The sequence below is a fragment of the Melitaea cinxia genome, chromosome 19 (assembly GCF_905220565.1).
Source record: "Melitaea cinxia chromosome 19, ilMelCinx1.1, whole genome shotgun sequence".
NCBI classification, from domain to species: Eukaryota; Metazoa; Arthropoda; class Insecta; order Lepidoptera; family Nymphalidae; genus Melitaea; species Melitaea cinxia.
In genome coordinates, this window is record NC_059412.1 from 4,586,581 (window position 1) to 4,604,869 (window position 18,289).

General features: G+C 34.5%; 1 protein-coding gene across 1 annotated transcript; it reads right to left on the reverse strand.

Moving 5' to 3' along the window:
• Positions 1-1,876: 1,876 nt before the first annotated feature.
• On the reverse strand, positions 1,877-16,732 carry LOC123662895 (fibroin light chain-like). The gene is made up of 7 exons (XM_045597675.1): positions 16,697-16,732; positions 8,919-9,007; positions 8,238-8,433; positions 7,476-7,619; positions 6,397-6,494; positions 3,400-3,544; positions 1,877-2,251 (listed from the first exon to the last, which is right to left on the reverse strand). Exons 1-7 carry the CDS (start codon positions 16,730-16,732, stop codon positions 2,156-2,158), a joined length of 804 nt encoding a protein of 267 aa, XP_045453631.1. The 3' UTR covers positions 1,877-2,155.
• Between the last annotated feature and the right edge of the window lie 1,557 nt (positions 16,733-18,289).

Genomic DNA, 18,289 nt, shown 5'->3' on the forward strand with positions numbered 1-18,289 from the left:
TTTTAGAGTTTAATTATTTTTCAACCCGATGGAATTCCCCGCTCGGCATTATAGGGCTACTCCATAAAACTCGCTTCTCTAACTCGCTTCCACGACTTCGCTAAGATCCTTAGCAGAATTAAAATTCATCGAAGCGTGTAATTCTACCCTCATACCGAAGCGAACTAGTCGATTGATGCTTTAATTTAATAAACGATACTCGGTTTTGCTTTGAAAGTTTATAAATTATTTTTTGTTTTACAATTTTTTTAGAAACTAATATTTTATGAATATTTTTCAGTCAACACTATTAGTTCAATCGCTCTCTATACATTATTTATACATCTAGTTATTTTTTTTTTTAAATCAAATTCTTAGTAAAATACTATTTTTTGATTTACTTCATGTTCAGATATTGATTGACATTAAGTGTCAATACAGTTTTTTTCAAATTATATTCATTAACTAGCTATGCCTGCGACTTCGTCCGCGTGGAATTTAACAAAGTTCGCAGAGTTATAAAATAAAAATCTAAAATAATAGTATAAGTTACTCCTTATTGCATCAGCTATCTGCCAGTGAAAGTCCCGTAAAAATCGGTCTAGCCGTTTACGAGATTAGCCGGAACAAACAGACAAACAGCTTATTTTAGTATTACAAACAGACACTGCAATTTAATTTATTTATATAGATTTAATAAATTTTTTGATAAGAACTGACTTGAAATATTCTATTTTTTATAATTTTTTTTTAAATATATCTTAAAGGGAAATTTTAAAAGTTTGATTATTATCGTGTTCTGTTATTCAAATACGAGATACAAGATCAGAATGAGTATAAATATTTGATTTCAGAAATTGATATATTTTCTCGTAAATAATTTTATCTCCACCCGTGAAAGTACGTACAGCAGTCGAGCAAGAGCCCCAGGGGCTTAAGACGAAATGATTTAGCGACTGACGAATTCCTTTAGACAAATGGAAACGTATGGATATGGTATCATATTAAAAAAGAGTAACTGCGGGGTTTCTTACCAATTTTTTTTTAACAGAATCTACGTTGTGAATCGATGGTACACTTCAAATAAACTATAATAAATTTATAAAAATCTAATATATTAATGACGATTCCAAAGTTATCTTTAAACCTACTCCGACAAAAAAAAATGGATTTATATTATGTGACAATGTAAGACTATTTCTATATTATTTTATATATCTACATAGTAAAATGATTGGAAAATGCGTATCATTATTGTACATTTTTATTCGTTGACAGACCAATTTGTCATTCCCTAAAATATTCTGTCTAATCGATGTATGAGATACAAAACGAAAAAAATCAGTGATATAAGTTTAGATTCCATATTCGTCTTAATCTTTTATTCTCACACACTTATGTCTTATTGTTAATACGGCACGATTTTTGAAGTAAAACTACTTTATGCATGCTTGACTTGGTGGTCAGCTGGTGAATGCGTAACGAAAGCGTTACGAAAAGTTTGATAGGGAGAGGCGAACGGAAGTTGAGAGGGAGATACTAATTAGATGGAGCTCAAGAAGTTTTACTTCAGTCGTGTAGTCTAAAGCACACATGTTTTTTTTTTTTCATATATGTCAAATTGCATTTGGTTTTGTCACAACACCTAGAACAGGTTTACTATTTGTTCGAAAATAACTCACGATTTACCATATAATACGATTACCATTAGCTGTGTATAAAAAAAATTCCATCACTTTTTAAACTAAAACCTATTTCATTATTTACACACAGACATATTTATGGTTTGTTTTATAGATATAGATTCCAACATACTTAAGCCGTCAAGTAGCGCTGACATTGCACGAACATAAATTTGACGATTATGAATATCGTGGGAGGGTAGAAATAAAAAACCTTTTAGGATACGGGATACATCTTTACTTTACAATAAACAAAACAGATATCGTGAAGCCGAAAAATAAAAGCCAAGTCGTGTTTTTATTTAAAAACTTATATTTACATAATAATAATAATCCATCTATTATTGTATCACAAACTCTGCAATATTTGTAACTTTTTTATTGGATTTATATAATCGATAAATAGAAATATAATTATGATTCGTTGAACGGTTTTTGGTTTATGCATTAAATGTATATATATTATACTATATATTTAGCTGTCACTCCTGTCTTCAGTACTTAACTTCGGCGAGTGCTTGAAGTATGGCAGCTTTGGCGTTGGCTGCCGCTTGCACAGGGTTGCCGCCGCCAATGATTACTCTCAAGAACTAGAAGGCGAGAGGGAAAGACATGACTATGTAGCAATGTAGCCTTGTAATTATTCTAAAGATTTTATATTAATACTAGCTGTACCCTCCCAGCGTTACTACGCTTTTTTTTGTCGTACCAAGTCAAAAACCTTTGTGGGCTCATGCACAACATTTTGCTGAAGATCATGACATGATCAAATGCATAGTTTACGATTCTATAAAGGACATACAGACAAACATTCATTTATATATATATATATATATATATATATATATATATATATATATATATAATATCGTAACAAAAAAAATATGTTAAGGGTTTTTAGGGTATGTACATATTTATTATAATAATGTACTAAATTAGTTTTTTTTATTATTATTATAAAGTAACTAGCTGACTCGGCAAACGTTGTCTTGCCGCTAAACGCTATTGAAAAATAGGGGTTGATGGTAGTAGGGTGAAAATTTTTGATTGTGTGTGTTTTTCAACGCCAAATCATGATAAAATAAAAAATAAATAATTTATCTAAAGCTTAAAAAATTTAGGGGTAGACTACCCTTAACATTTAGGGGGATGAAAAATAGATGTTGTTCGATTATCAGACCTACTCTGTGCATATTGATGCACACAAAATTTTATGAGAATCGGTCAAGCTGTTTCGGAGGAGTTTAACTACAAACACCGCGACACGAGAATTTTATATATTAGATAAATTTAATGAACTAGTAGTAGTTTTTTCTCGCAATTTATCTTTGATGGTAACGACCCTAATATTTATAAAATGTAATATGGAAGTCTAAATACATAAGTTTGCTTAAATAAATAATTTAAATAACCGGATTTTTTTCTACTAACTCAGTTTCCTTCAACTAACACTAATTTATTAACAATCTGGCGACTTCAAGTGTTCATAGTTGACGATAATCATTCTATATCAGATGCGTCTTCGGTGCGACAAAGCCAGCCAACTCGCTCACAAACTCGCCTGCCCAGCGTGGTGACTATGGGCAAAACACATGAGTTCACGCCATTTTTGACGCGAAGTTGTGGAGGCCTATGTCCAGCAGTAGACTACGATAGGCTGAAGTCATTCCATATCAGATAAAATATCTTTATATTTACTTGACTTGAAAAACATAAACAACAAATATAAATGTCATACTTGTGTCACTGGTCTAATGGCGATACGTGAGACTTGGTTTATTGGACTGGTGGAAGTGGCAGTGATGGCGGCCGCCACGTTGTTGCTGCGGACGTTCATCGCGTTGTACAGACGCTTAGAGGCGCAGTACTCCTCGTTCAAGAGACTGTGGACATTTGAAATGTAAGATAAGCATGATATAATAATAAAAACGTCACGTAAGTCCTCCGTGCCATGCCTCCATTAAACCAGATGGATCGACGACTTGAAGAGGGTAACTGGTAGTAACTGAATGGCTAAAGTAGGTAATCGGTTTTCGTGACTTACCCTGGGGGAGGTTAACGTCTTTCAGTGACCTGAAATAGGCTGATGGTGATGAAGATGAATAAAAACGCTGGACCAACGATTTCCGGTGGAGGCTGGATGAGATAATCGAAAACATGGATGTTTGTCGCGAGCTTGGGGAGGTTTATCTCCATTAGTGGATTGCGATAGGCTGATGTGAATGAATAATAACATTAAATAATTAACATCATCAATCATCTAGATAATATAAAATTTTTATAATACTAAAATAGTTAAAAAAGATTGTAATTGAGTGTGTGATGCGCCAAATATTTTATGGACTTAAATCATACCTATAAAGGGTAAAGGTAATCTTCATCCCCAAACCGGGAAAAGGTGACTACTCCGAACCCAAATCTCACAGACCTATCAGTCTCACATCGTTCATGTTGAAGACCTTTGAAAGGTTGTGCGAACGGGATCTAAGAGAAAACGCCCTAGCTACAGTACACTTACACTCACGTCAACACGCGTACAGCCATGATAAATCAACAGAGTCAGCTCTACATGCAGTGGTCAGGAAAATAGAAGAGGCCATTGAAAACAAGGCAATGTGTCTTGGCACCTTCATTGACATAGAAGGAGCGTTTGACAAGACCAACTTCACTAGCATCTCGTCGGCCCTAGTTAAGCACGGAGTGCACCCGGTAATGGTTGACTGGATTGGTAACATGCTCAGTAAAAGAGTCATCAAACTCACATCATCTGAGACACAACATGCACAGCCAGAGGATGTCCACAAGGAGGGTTCCTTTCCCCACTACTGTGGAACATATTGGTAAACGACCTCATAATCAGACTGAACCATCACAACTACTTCACGATCGGGTACGCTGATGATATCGCCATTTTAATTAGCGGCAGAGTCAGCGGTATCGTGTGCAATATCAGGCAGCAGGCGCTACGAATTGTGGAGAGATGGTGCATAGACAATGAACTTACCGTCAATCCTAAAAAGACGGAACAGGTAATGTTCACTAATAAACGACTAATGGGGAACTACAACCCTCCTAGACTGTTCGGTACGGAGCTACAGTTCAGATCGGAGGTAAAGTATCTAGGAATCATTCTGGATAGCAAACTGAACTGGAGCAACCATCTCAACAGCAAGATCGACAAGGCTACAATAGCCTTCTGGCAGTGCCGTAGAATGATAGGTAAAAGATGGGGTCTATCCTCAAAAATCACTCTGTGGTCTACCAGTCCGTCATCAGGCCAATTATCAGCTATGGTGCAGTGGTTTGGTGACCGAGAACCAAACTAATCACCGGTGAAGCAAAGCAGCAATGACCACCACCACTCCGACTGCGGCCCTGGGAGCCCCAGTGAACTTGCTGTCGCTGCATCTGTTTATCCAACAGGAGGCGAGAGCTGCTGCGGTAAGACTCAGGAAGCTAAACCTATGGAGGAACGTAAAAGTAACATACACAGGAATACTTGGCGAACTGGCAAACAGGGAACCGCTCATCGAAGCGGTCACCGACAGGATACCCGAACAATACGTATTCGATAAAAAAATACAGAATACAATTACATGAAGAATCAGGGGAGGGCCTCAACCCCCGAGTTAAGAGAGTCTTCACAGACGGGTCGAAAACATCAACAGGTACAGGCTCTGGGGTTTACTCAGAAGACCTGAATATCCACATCTCATCGCCATTGAGAATCCACAATACCGTCTTCCAGGCGGAACAACAGCGATCAATTCTAAAGAGGTACAGGTGTTCCAATCCGTATACTTTCCGATAGTAGATCGGTCCTGCAAGCCCTGCAGAGCGACATTATGACATCAGGGCTAATATACGAGTGCCATCGAGCTCTGACGAAGGTAAGTAAAACAAACACCATTACCCTTCAATGGATAAAGGGCCACAGTGGATTTCGAGGCAACGACGCGGCCGATCGACTTGTGAGGAAGGGATCGGACTTGAGGGTCTACGGACCTGAACCTATTCTGCCTCTGCCTTTCGGATGGTTGCCCAGCCAGCCGCGACACAACACCAAGGTAATGCACCAAGAATATTGGACAAACCTAATTATCTGCAGGCAGACCAAGGAAGCTCTTCCGAGGATCAACCCAGGATTGTCCCGCAAACTTCGCGATCATGGGAGAGCCCAGCTCCGACTACTGGTCGGGGCTCTTACCGGACATGCCTTACTTAACAAACACTTACACAATTTAGGTGTTACAGACAGCCCCCTATGCAGAGCGTGCATGGAGGCAGAAGAAACGGCCTCACATATCCTGCTGGAATGCGGTACTGTGGTGAACTACAGGGCACCACACCTCGGGACACCGAGGTCACTCCAGGAAGTCATCGGCAACGTGAAGGGTCTGCTAGGCTTCCTTAAGGAGCTAGGCTGCCACGAATAGTGTCCACAGCCAATCACGCAAAATATGCGCATGAAGACGTCGAGTTGCGGAAAACAGCCCGTGTCTAACAACAACAACAGCAACATCATTATACCTATATTCTTTAAAATTCATTCAATGCCTTTGAAGAGAATAAAATAAAAAAAAACACCAATTTCAATTTAGTATCGACTATAAAGTAGTTCAGAAAATGATACAAGATATACTTGATTTTTTCTCTCAGTAAGATTAGAAAACCTTAAGCCATATCTACGTATTTTATAAACAAAAAAAAATCATAACAATTCAAGAACACTTACCCAACTTGGTAAGCGTTGGCTTTGTCAAGGATGGCGTCCCAAGCTTCTTCGAATTGGTAGCTTCTTCCACCACCGAGACATTTACCTTTTGGTCCAGACTGGAAATAAGCAAATTTTAATAATTAAAACATAACAATTACCAATTTCTTTCCTAAATATAGAACAAATTTGTAGTAAAATATTTAAAAGAAGGCGAATATTTTATTTTTACATTTCTCTGTAACTAAAATTTAAGTTTTTAAAATAATCTAATCTTTATCATATCTTTCTAAATGTGCTATTTAAAAACTAAATAATTTTAAAAAGTCAACTCTATTAATCTCATCTATAATTGACTAGTCAAATGCAATACAAATGTCATAATGTACAATAAAATCAATCTAAGAATATCATTCTCTTTCATTCCGCAAACCTTCTTAAAGAATTGTTGGAACAAATCGCTAGTAATAAGATATAAGTTATACACGCTCCAATGAACTTCGAGTGTTTTCAAATTTTCCTATGAATTACCCACCAGTGAATCAGATAAACGTGTAAAAATACCATCGATATCAATAACAGTCCAATTTCAATGATCGGTTGTCTAACAGCACGAGACAATGGTCATGATTGATGATAAAGATACAAATGATCGACGTCCCACGTGTGCTGAAACGCAAGTCATACCATGTATGTATACATGGTATAACTTGCGTTTCAGTGTATGTGTACCATGTATTACGATTAATTTTAGTTCACAAAGGAATGTGGAAAGTAGTACTTAACGCTAATTACTTTACTGAGCATTTGTTAGGTGAAATGAAAAGACTAATAAAAAAGGTATTCTCTAAAAAGCTGTCCATTTAACTCGTCTATTTCGTAACATTAAATTCATCTCTCATATTTCTCATATCGGAAGTTTCAAAATAATAATCGCTATAAATCCCGTACAATCAAAAGTTCCTCATCAATTCTACATGTGTTTTTTATATAACTTCACTGTATTAAAAATAAAAATCATTGATAATACTACCAAAGAACCTAAAGGATCAAAAGTTCTAGAAAAGTAAATAGAATACAATCTAGAAAATATAACTTACCGAATAACGGACGCCATTGGGGTTTACAACCAATTGGACGATGGTGTCGATGTAGCCAGCGATGCGTTGCACAAAGTTGACAACGGCACCGCGGAGTCCAGCGCTGTTGCCAGTGCTGACCGCGTATGCGTATGCGTTGACGAGCTAGATGTGGTAGGACATAATAAAACGTGCCTAATGTTCATTAGGATAACGAATCTAAAAATGTATTAGCTGATTTACAGAAATTTACTTTATTAGACAAAGGGCTTAATTGGTTGGTGTATTTGAAATTATAACGTAATTTTCACGTTTTCGACTAAATATTTTAGCTAGATATAACTATTTAGAAAAGAATTACTTTATCTAAAATGTAATTCAGCAAATTATCTTTTCTACTTTCGAAGTATAAGATATATAGTTAAAATTTTTGTTTTTTTGCTGCCAGTATCAGCAATGCAATTATTTCTGTATAAATTAAATTGACAAATTTTCACACATCAAACCATAGTGCTAATCAATTCATAACTATGTTTAAATATGTTCTGGAGATAGTTTGAAGCTTAAGAAAATATATAGGCCATAAACACAGGACGCGAAAGGAGAGACGCGGTTACTCCCAAATAACCACTATTAAGTGAAGAGTTAACATAATTTATATCATACAACAAATATTACAAGGCAAAATACAAAGAATCTTAATTGGAGGAACTACTTTTATTTCAAATTTTTTATTGCTTGAAAGATTATTTGATTTCTTATCTTGTTTAAGCTAATACATACCGCAGCAGCTTCGCAAGCGTCACCAGGGGAACCGTTGGCTAGTTCTCCAACAGTAGCGATGCTTTGCATGACAGCAGTCGCTTGGGTGGCAGGGTCGGGCTTGTTAGCCATTTCGTTGATGTCTTGCATCATAATTTGGGCGTAAAGCGGAACATCACCACCATCGATGTATTCGAATAAACCATCGGTCAGGTAGCTGAGAGTAAAGTGCGCAAGTAGTTTTAACATTACTTTTTATCAAATTGGAACTGTTTTAAATTATACAAGAAACATTTCTTTGATGCTCTATTTCTATCTGAGTGATATCAATATCAATAGATATAGGACATTAAAAAAGTTGTAAATTTTTATATAATATACGAAGAAAATTTTTGCTTGACCTAATAATAACAATAAATGCCCCATATTCCAATGAATTAAATAATAAATCTCAGAACAGAATCTTACCCGCGTTTGCTAGAGAAATGCCTATTTATTGTGAAACTACGCTAATCCATTATAAAAGTATGGGTTCTTCAATTCTTGAGCAACGCGTACAAGATAACGCTATAAATTTCATAAGGTAGGAAACATATTCTGTATGTCGTACAATCGATTAAAAACCTACTTCATAGATACGATCCTGATGATATAATAATATAATATTAAATATAGAATGACTGTGCTTTAAATATTACATACCTTGAAACGAGTTGGCCATTGTCACGGACTGAAGGGATATCGTTGATTTTATAGAAATTGACGTCAACCGACGGTGCGGTGAGGACGCTCTATAACAAAAAAGTGTTTTATAAATTTTATAAAATAATAATAGGCAAATGATTACTATCTAAATTTTCAGGCTTTGTAAGAATTTAAAATACTTACAATTTAATTAAAATTTGAACCTAAATGACAAATATATAAGGAAAAGGGTTTGGATTTCTTTGTTTTTTTTATTATTATTATTATAGAACTACCCTATGGAAATCTGTTGATTGGTAATCTCAGATTATACATACTCTATTGATGCTATATATATGTTGCAGTCAAAACTCTTAACCAGTCAAAAGCACTATTGACTAGCAAAATCAGTCAGAAGTACTTTTGACCGTTTGCTTTAGTCAATAATACTTTTGACTAAAATCACAGTTAAAAGTACTTTTGCCCAATGGAGCTGGTTAAAAGTACTTTTGACTAAATGATTCCGTCAAAAGTGGTTTTGACTGGTTGTATCAGTCAAAACTCTTAAAAGGTTAAGGTGGTCGATAAAAATAACGACAAACGCACATATGAACTTTTATATTACTCATTATTAGTGGAGAACGTGCTGATATTAGAACAAAAATGAGTGACTACGAAAAGAAAGAAGGCTTTTTGCAAAAAAAAAATTAGCGATGGAAGATGACAAAAGAAAAATTAGAAAAGTTTGCAATGGATGTGGAAGACGCGAAACTTAATGAAAAGGAAACACCATTACAGTACAGTAGACTACAACGCTTTAACACATTGAAGTTTGTGGTATAAAAAAATTAGTTACAAACACAGAACCTGTCAAATATTTTTGCCGGCTGAGGAAATCTACGACATTATTGATGCTGCTCATATTTCTATAGGGCATGGTGGTCGCGATAGACTTAAGAATGAAACGGCAAAAAAGTACGCTAATGTTACAAAAGAAATGATTAATATATATTTATCAATGTGCGAAGTATGCTAAATGAAGAAAAGCAAGAAAAGGATGGGTCAGGTTTAGAAACCGATCCTGCACACTGAAATGAACAGCCGCTGCCAAGTCGATTTGATTGACATGCAGTCGCAAGAAGATCGCGGGCATAAATTTATTATGGTTTATCAGGATCATTTGACTAAATTTATTTACATCTAATGAGTTAATAGTGTTTTTGACTGACGCTTGTTTGCAGTTAAAACTACTTTTGACGGAGAGCGTCAGTCAAAAGTATTTTTAACCGCGAATTTGCAGTCAAAAGTACTAATAACCAATAATTTTCAGTCAAAACCACTTTTGACCAACTTGTCCAGTCAAAAGTACTTTTGACTGATTTCGCTAGTCAATAGTACTTTTGACTGGTTAAGAGTTCTGACTGCAACATATATATTATTATATTTAGCATCAAAATGCTATATATATATTATTTATAGTGCATTGTGTTTTTCTTGTATTTTTGTGGTTTCAGTTATTATTAAGAGTTTTGTTTTTTTTTTTTGTTGAGAGACAGTGTGTTATTGATGTTTTATGATTGGTGGTTTGTTTGTTGATAATTTCTAAATTTTTGGGGTTTTCTGTACTTGTCTGGTGTTATGATGTTTATCTAAGATTAAGGAGGTGTCTTGATTGGTAATCTCAGATTATACATACTCTTTTGATGTCAACTCTGATCTGTTTGGTTTTAAATGTATTATATTTGAATTGCTTTAAATTTGGAATATTATTTTATTTGTTTAGATTGAATTGTGCCATATTTTATGATTCCGTGAAAATCGCTTTAAGAAGTAACATATACTTTACACTTACTTTTCACATAACTTTTGTATATTTATATAAATTTTATAATAATAACGTTTAGTCAAAAATTAAATTCAAAATGTTTAAGTTAAAATAAATAATTTACTAATCAGTCTTTAAGTGTCTTTTTGGTCTGAAAGTGATCCCATTTGCCACATTTACTATTCAAGAACTGATAGATTCTTATAACTCGGTATGAGAATTTGGTCTGCATTTGTCCATGTTTTATGAGATTTTTCCATAGGGTAGGTCGGCAAACAAGCGCACGGCACACCTTATGGTTAGAGATTACCATAGCTTAAACACGTCAACAACACCAGAAGCATCGCAGGCGCGTTGCTGTCTCACAATTTGACAGTATTAAAAAGATAAGATGAATGGAAAAACCAACTTTATTTCCAAACAATTTACTTGACATGCCGTTTCATACAACGGTTATTAGTGAGACTATTCCAATTAAGCATTCGTACTAAATCCTCATAACGATGTCTCATTAATCCGCTCAACAAGGCGCGCGGTTAAATCAAAATTCGCACAAACAAGATGGCGGCTAACCACAGACAACCAATCGGAACTATTCTCTAACAAGAACTCTAGTGTCGCCGCTCGAAATCGCAATTCCCGGGTGAATTGAATCCGTGTTTGAGAGCTATTTTCACGACCATGATTATTGTATTTCGAGATGTATACTGATTATTTCAATAAATAACTATAATATAAGTACAAATATTCATTTTATACAACTGGGTCGGCAAACTAACGTACGGCTCACCTGGTAACTCACTATGGTAAGCGATTACCCTTTATAGACGCCTGCACTAGCAGAAGCATCGAAAGCGCGTTGCGACACTACCCGTGATCCTCTCCAGGACCTCACTCAGCGCAGGAACACAACACTACTTGAAACCAGTATTATTAACCCGTGCTCTTCTGAACATTGCGATACTTGCCCAGACGGGCTGCTCCAGATTTTGAGCAAGATATACCATGCTATGCCTTACCTTAATAATACCTGTCAGTATTTCAGTTAGCTATTTTAATAAAAACAGAAAATTTGGAATATTTATCAAAATTATTACATTTGGTCGCTTTTTCAAACATAAACTAGCTATAGGCTATGTACATATGCGTACTGTTTACTTAAAATTCAATTCGATTTAAAATATTTCTATTTTATATAACGAACTAGCAAAACCAGTGACGACAGTTTAACACATCTCCAAAAAAGGAGATGTGTTAAACTGTCGTCCGTAAACCAACTTTACAGTCAACCGATTTTCTTTTCCAATTTCTTACATTTCACATATGGTAAATTTAAAAATAAATAGGAAGCTCTAATTTGAACTGATTACGGAAAAGACCGTAATATTTTGTATTTGTGTTAATTAAAATGAAAAAATGTATATTGTTTTTGGTAGATAGAGCCACCTAGCGTGTGCTATAGAAACTAAAAAAGTTGTTACATTAATATCGATAGTATTACATTGCAAACTAACTAGATGGCGCTGAAGTCAAATATTTTTAAAATAATTTTTGACGATATAATTTATTCTCATTGCAAGTTTTTTGTTATAATTTAGCTTAACATAAATTATACATTACATTATGTAACTGAATTTGTATTAGAACAGATACTTAGAGTAAAACGTACGACAGAATAAAACATTAAAGGACTTTTTAACAACGTTCACAGCTTTTTTGTCATTATAGGTACGATACAAACAAGTTTTCTTTTTAGGTCACTATTGAATTGATAAATTATGGTTTTAATCTAATCCTATCCAACCTAATGTACATACTATAAGTGCTGTTTAAAAATTAACGTTAATACCGACTAAAGTACGAACATACAAATTCGAAAAAATTGTCGCGCCGGCCCCCCGGTACCGCCGCAATCGTTATGTCCTAGCATTTTAAATCTGTAATATCTTCGAAAATATTTGTTTAAATTACATGCTGTAATGGCCATATTGATCTATATTAAGTGCACAACGTATTTAAGGTACTTAACTAGATAAGGATTAAAGCTGTATTGCTTAAAATCGCTTCGTTAATAAGCCATTATTTCTCGTAAAAAGTAAAGGATAAAAAATGGTTATTGTGGGTTATCCTTAAGAGATAGCCTTTTTAAGGTGTACAATACTGTAGTACATTATTTTGATCTATCTCGTAGAGTTATATGATTTATTAGACGTTGTCACGTCAAAAATAAAATACATATGATTATGACGGTGAAAAAAAAGCTTATCACAAATCCTAAATCACACTATCAAAGTTTTTAAGTTCGCATCACTTAAATAGAATTTATTGTTAATCACCTATCGGGAGTCCGTTTTTACACAGAAAGGCAGTCTTACGGGTAGACGCGTCAATACCCGTCACGCAAAGCTTAGTATTTTGAGGGATACAGAACTATCGCAACACCGTTAGAAGCAGTCTTGTTTACGCTAAAATGGCTTCGTATTTGGTGGCGTACAGAAATGACAGTCAGATGTGAACTGAAATTGCTTAGCTTATTCATGAGGGATACAGAGCCATCACATCACAGTTAAATGACAGACCAATATAGACTCAGGCGAGTACCTCATTCTAGTCTATACCTACTCATTAATTACTAACCTGGGTTTAAATTCCTAGACCCAACTGATGTAAAAAATGTGACTCCCTTTTTTGAAACATATAATATCTTCTATATATTAATACGAGAAGCAAAAACTGTGTACCCCTTTTTACGAAAATTACGAGGACGGAGGAGTATGAAATTTTGCAAACTTATAGTTCATATAGACAAGGAGTGCAGAATGCTAATATTTTTTTTATGTAATAAAATTCATTGAATCAAAAAAAGAAAACATTACACACACTACCATATTTTACCGAATTTTTCGTTTATTATAACATATGTAAATAGTCTTTGACAGGAGAACCATAATAATGTTCAAAATTATAATGTCAATTAATTTTGATCGAATTTCGACTACTGGACGACCGCTAGTACATTTAAATCAATATACGTAATAAAAGTTACATACAACTGACATCACGATAAATGGAAAATCGACACAAGATAACCTATATCTTGTGTCGATTACGACTACTGAGCCAACATATTACAATTGTTAATGCACTTGAATAAATTACAACTCAGTAGTGGGCAACGGTCATTTTAGAGACAGAAATTTGAGGGTAGTCTCAGAACCTACCTACGGTTTAAGAAGGTGAATTTCTACGTATAATTAAAAAAAAAACGAAATGAAAAATAATGCCAACGCAGATTTGAACCTTATATATATTTAAAATCCAAGTATTCTATATATGCGAATAAAGTAAAAATAAAAAAATGCCGATCAAATTAAGAGCATTTTTGATGTTAAGGAAAAATTTCGTAGTATTTTTCGTTTGACGCTTTATCGCTTAATCCAATTAGTATTTTCAATGTGTTTTAAAAAACTACAATTCGTAATTACGTGAAAGTATGTAAAACCTTTTTATATTAAAATATCATGCCTTTTATTTTTATATTCCAGTAACATTAAAAGTAAACATAAAAATAATGATATCACTTATTTGTATTTCTCATATTTCTCCGTCAAAAATTGGGGACAATATTCTGAATATTGTAGTGGTAGTCTTAGCTATGGTGGATACGTTTTTCATATATTGTGGATTTAACTTTTTGTTTCATTTTAAATTCTACATAACACTAGCGAAATCAACGATGCTTCAGAGCAAAACGGAAGGCCATTAAACCACTGTATCAATCAATCAACATTTTTATACGTTACGTTAACGGCCTTTATTAATTTCGTTCAGTTATCTTCAATTATTATGTTTAGCCCCCGCTCTAAATTTACACAATCATTCCAGTGCAATGTCGCAGGTTCCATTCATGCTCGAGAAAGACATTTGTAGAAATATTAACTTCCTTTGCAGTTTGAAGGTGACTCCTAATCTAGCATGCCATGATGTTCTTGGTTGTTAATCTCGACACTTGATAACCATCATTACATTTATCTCTATTATACTTGTTTAAAAAGTCACCTCTCTCTCTCCTGGAGCAAATTAAACGGACGTCTATACACAATACAAACGACCCGCACGTTTACAGTCAAATAAACGTCAAAACTTTCACTCAAAAGTATTTGACTTTTGTCCAACTTAGAGTAATTCTCATGAATATTACGTTGTGATTCAAATCAGTCAGGCTTAAAGTCAATTCATTTTAGTCCAGTTAAGTCCGTAAACATCCCAAATGTTTCATCATAGTCACCCTACCTCCTAAAGCGGCCGTCACTTCCACAGCGAGATTTCAATATACGAGTGAGACTCACGACAATGTCATGTTCAACATATTCTCATGTAAATCTCTGCCAACGTAAATTCGTATTGAGATAACTATCTCTCTAGTCTACTCGCTAATGGAACCCGATGCGACGTGGCGTATACTTCAAAATCAATATTAAAATCGTTTTTTAATTTAAAAATATTTATACTCATCGCTTTCGAAATTTGAATTGAAGTTGTTCAAAGAGATTTCAATTGTACTGGAACTTATTGCTTAAGTTAAGAAAACTTAACTATATAACTAATCATATTATTAAACTGTATTAGCAGCTATATAATATACTTAAAGTAGATTTATTTTCACGCAATAGGTTTACCAGTAATGTAGAATCAACTCTGTATGGTTAAACAAGTAGGTAATAATATTTTAATTATTATTATTTTTAAAGTAAATGCTTATCTTTCTCGACGGCTTATTAAAATAATTTGTTTGAGGAATGTTCAACAATATCCCCTTGAACATTTGGATATAAAATTATGAAATAAATACTAGTGATTTTTATAATATGGCAATTTTCGTTTTTTTAACCGACTTCCAAAAAAGGAGGAGGTTCTCAATTCGACTGCATTTTTTTTTAAATGTATGTTACTTCAGAACTTTTGACTGGGTGGAGCGATTTCGACAAATTTTCTTTTGATCGAAAGGTGGTGTGTGTCATTTGGTCCCATTTAAATTTATTTGAGATCTAACAACCACTTGTTGAGTAATATCTAATAATGCGTTTTTACTTGACTCTTTTTTCGATCTACGTTGTATTATATATACCGCATAACTTTCTACTGGGTGTACCGATTTTGATAATTCTTTTTTTGTTGGAAAGGGAATATCCCTAGTTTGGTACCATGATAAGAAAACCAGGATCTGATAATGGGATCCCAGACAAATCGAGGGAAACTCTCGAAAATCCGCAATAACTTTTTACTAGGTGTACCGATTTTGATAATTTTTAATTTAATCAAAAGCTTGTGTTTATCGTGTAGTTACATACAAATTTTATCGAGATCTGATAACTACTTTTTGAGTAATCTTTGATAACGCGTAGTTACTTCGCTATTTTTTCGTCGATCTACGTTGTATTACTCGTCGATGTAATTGAAGTCGGTTTTTTTTCGTTTGCGAGCAAACACAATTTATGACATGTACTTGCAGTAGGTTATTTTATTTTTATGTCACTAGGTCGGCAAACAAGCGTGAAACTCACCTGATGGTAAGCGATTACCGTAGCTTATAGACGCCTGCAACACCAGAAGCATCGCAAGTGCGTTGCCGACCCAATCCCCAATCCCCCCAGGAGCTCTGGTCACCATACTCACCAACAGGAACACAATACTGCTTAAAAACAGTATTATTTTGCTGTGATCTTCTGTAAGGTCGAGGTACTACCCCAGTCGGGCTGCTCCATATTTTGAGCAGGAAATTCCTGCTGTGCCCTACCTCAGTTAGTAGTCAGGTTTAAATTAGTATTAAATTTTAACCTTACCAGGCAAAATGAAAACGCTTAATTGATTGGTTATTTTATAACATTTTAATTAAAATAATAACGCAACAATAAAAAGGATAAATAAACAAGTCATCAAAAAAATTTAAGTAAAAATATAAAAACCTCACCTGTGCCACAAATAATACCACTGCTATAGACAACATCGTGGTCATCCTTCGACCACGCGGTATAAACTATACACACAATAATCCAATAATACCTCTATTTATACCTATAGAATAACACAAAAAGACACAACTGTTCAAATCGACCCCGAACGTAAACACAGGGTTAAAAAAAAATATAACAAAATCGATCTTATATTTCAAAATATAAAGTATATTATATCTTGAAAAATTATTTTATAAATTTATAATTATGTATTGTAACGTTATTGTTTTCATTTATTTGAAACAAAGAGAGCAATTAAATCATTTGTGCGTCTGTTTGTCAATCTACGCGAATTGTGTACCAGTAACAATAATACTAAATTAAGATATTTTCTTTTGTTTGACGCCACAAACTGTAAATACGTTGAAGGTGATATTTGCTTACTTATAAAATAATTATACAATATTCGTTCGACAAATGTTCAAAAGAGAAAATAGCAGACCTTACAGGCATTATACTCAAAATATTCTTAGAAGATACAGCTATTATATAGGGTCAAATATTTAATATGAACCATTTATAAATTTACATAATATAAACACACAAAAAATTGCTAAATAGATTTAGCAAAATATTCATCATTAAAACTGTGAAAGACGAAGAATTTATAAAATAAAAACTTTTATAATAATTGTGTTTGCAGGCAAACGAAGAAAAACCGACTTCAATTATATCGACAAGTTATACAACGTAGGTAGACGAAAAATTAGTCAAGTTAATACGCATTATCAAAGATTACTCTAAAAGTTGTAATCAGATCTCGATGTAGTTTAAATGCGACCACACGATAAACATCGGCTTTCAATTAAATTAAAAATTATCAAAATCGGTACACCCAGTAAAAAGTTATGCGGATTTTTGAGTTTCCCTCGATTTCTCTGAGATCCCATTATCAAATCCTGGTTTCCTTATCTAATACCAAACTAAGGATATCTCCTTTCCAACAAAAAAAGAATTATCAAAATCGGTGCATAAACGACGGAGAGATATATATATATGGTCGAATTGAGTAACCTCCTCCTTATTTTGAAGTCGGTTAAAAATAAAAATAAAGTATAAATACATCTACTATAACTTATAGATTATCGCTTCAGCCCACTACTGGGCATAGGCCTCTTTCCCCATGTAGGAGAAGGATCAGAGCTTAATCAACCACGCTGCTCCAATGCGGGTTGGCGGATATATTCCCACTATGAGTAACGATCGCTGTCAGGTGTACATGATAACAACCGGGACCAACGGCTTAACGTGCTCTCCGAGGCACGGTGGGGAGACCCACAAGGACTGCACAAACACCCAGACCACGGCAAACACCTGTATGGCCAATACAAATGTTTGTCATGTGCGGGGATCGAACCCGCAACTGCCAGCGTAACGGGTACATTCCATGGCTGTAACCGTTGCGCCAACGCGGCGACTTTTATCTAATATATAAAATTCTCGTGTCGCGGTGTTCGTAGTTAAACTCCTCTGAAACGGCTTGACCGATTCTCATGAAATTTTGTGTGCATATTGGATAGGTCTGAGCATCGAACAACATCTATTTTTCA

Bases quoted from the DNA above. Each gene is read 5' to 3' on its own strand.
- LOC123662895 (XM_045597675.1), bottom strand. From the start codon at position 16,732: ATGTTGTCTATAGCAGTGGTATTATTTGTGGCACAG. The intron at 7,620-8,237 runs GTATGTATTAGC...TACCACATCTAG, and splicing joins ACGCTTGCGAAGCTGCTGCG to CTCGTCAACGCATACGCATA. The intron at 2,252-3,399 runs GTATGACATTTA...CTCGCCTTCTAG, and splicing joins CCATTAGACCAGTGACACAA to TTCTTGAGAGTAATCATTGG.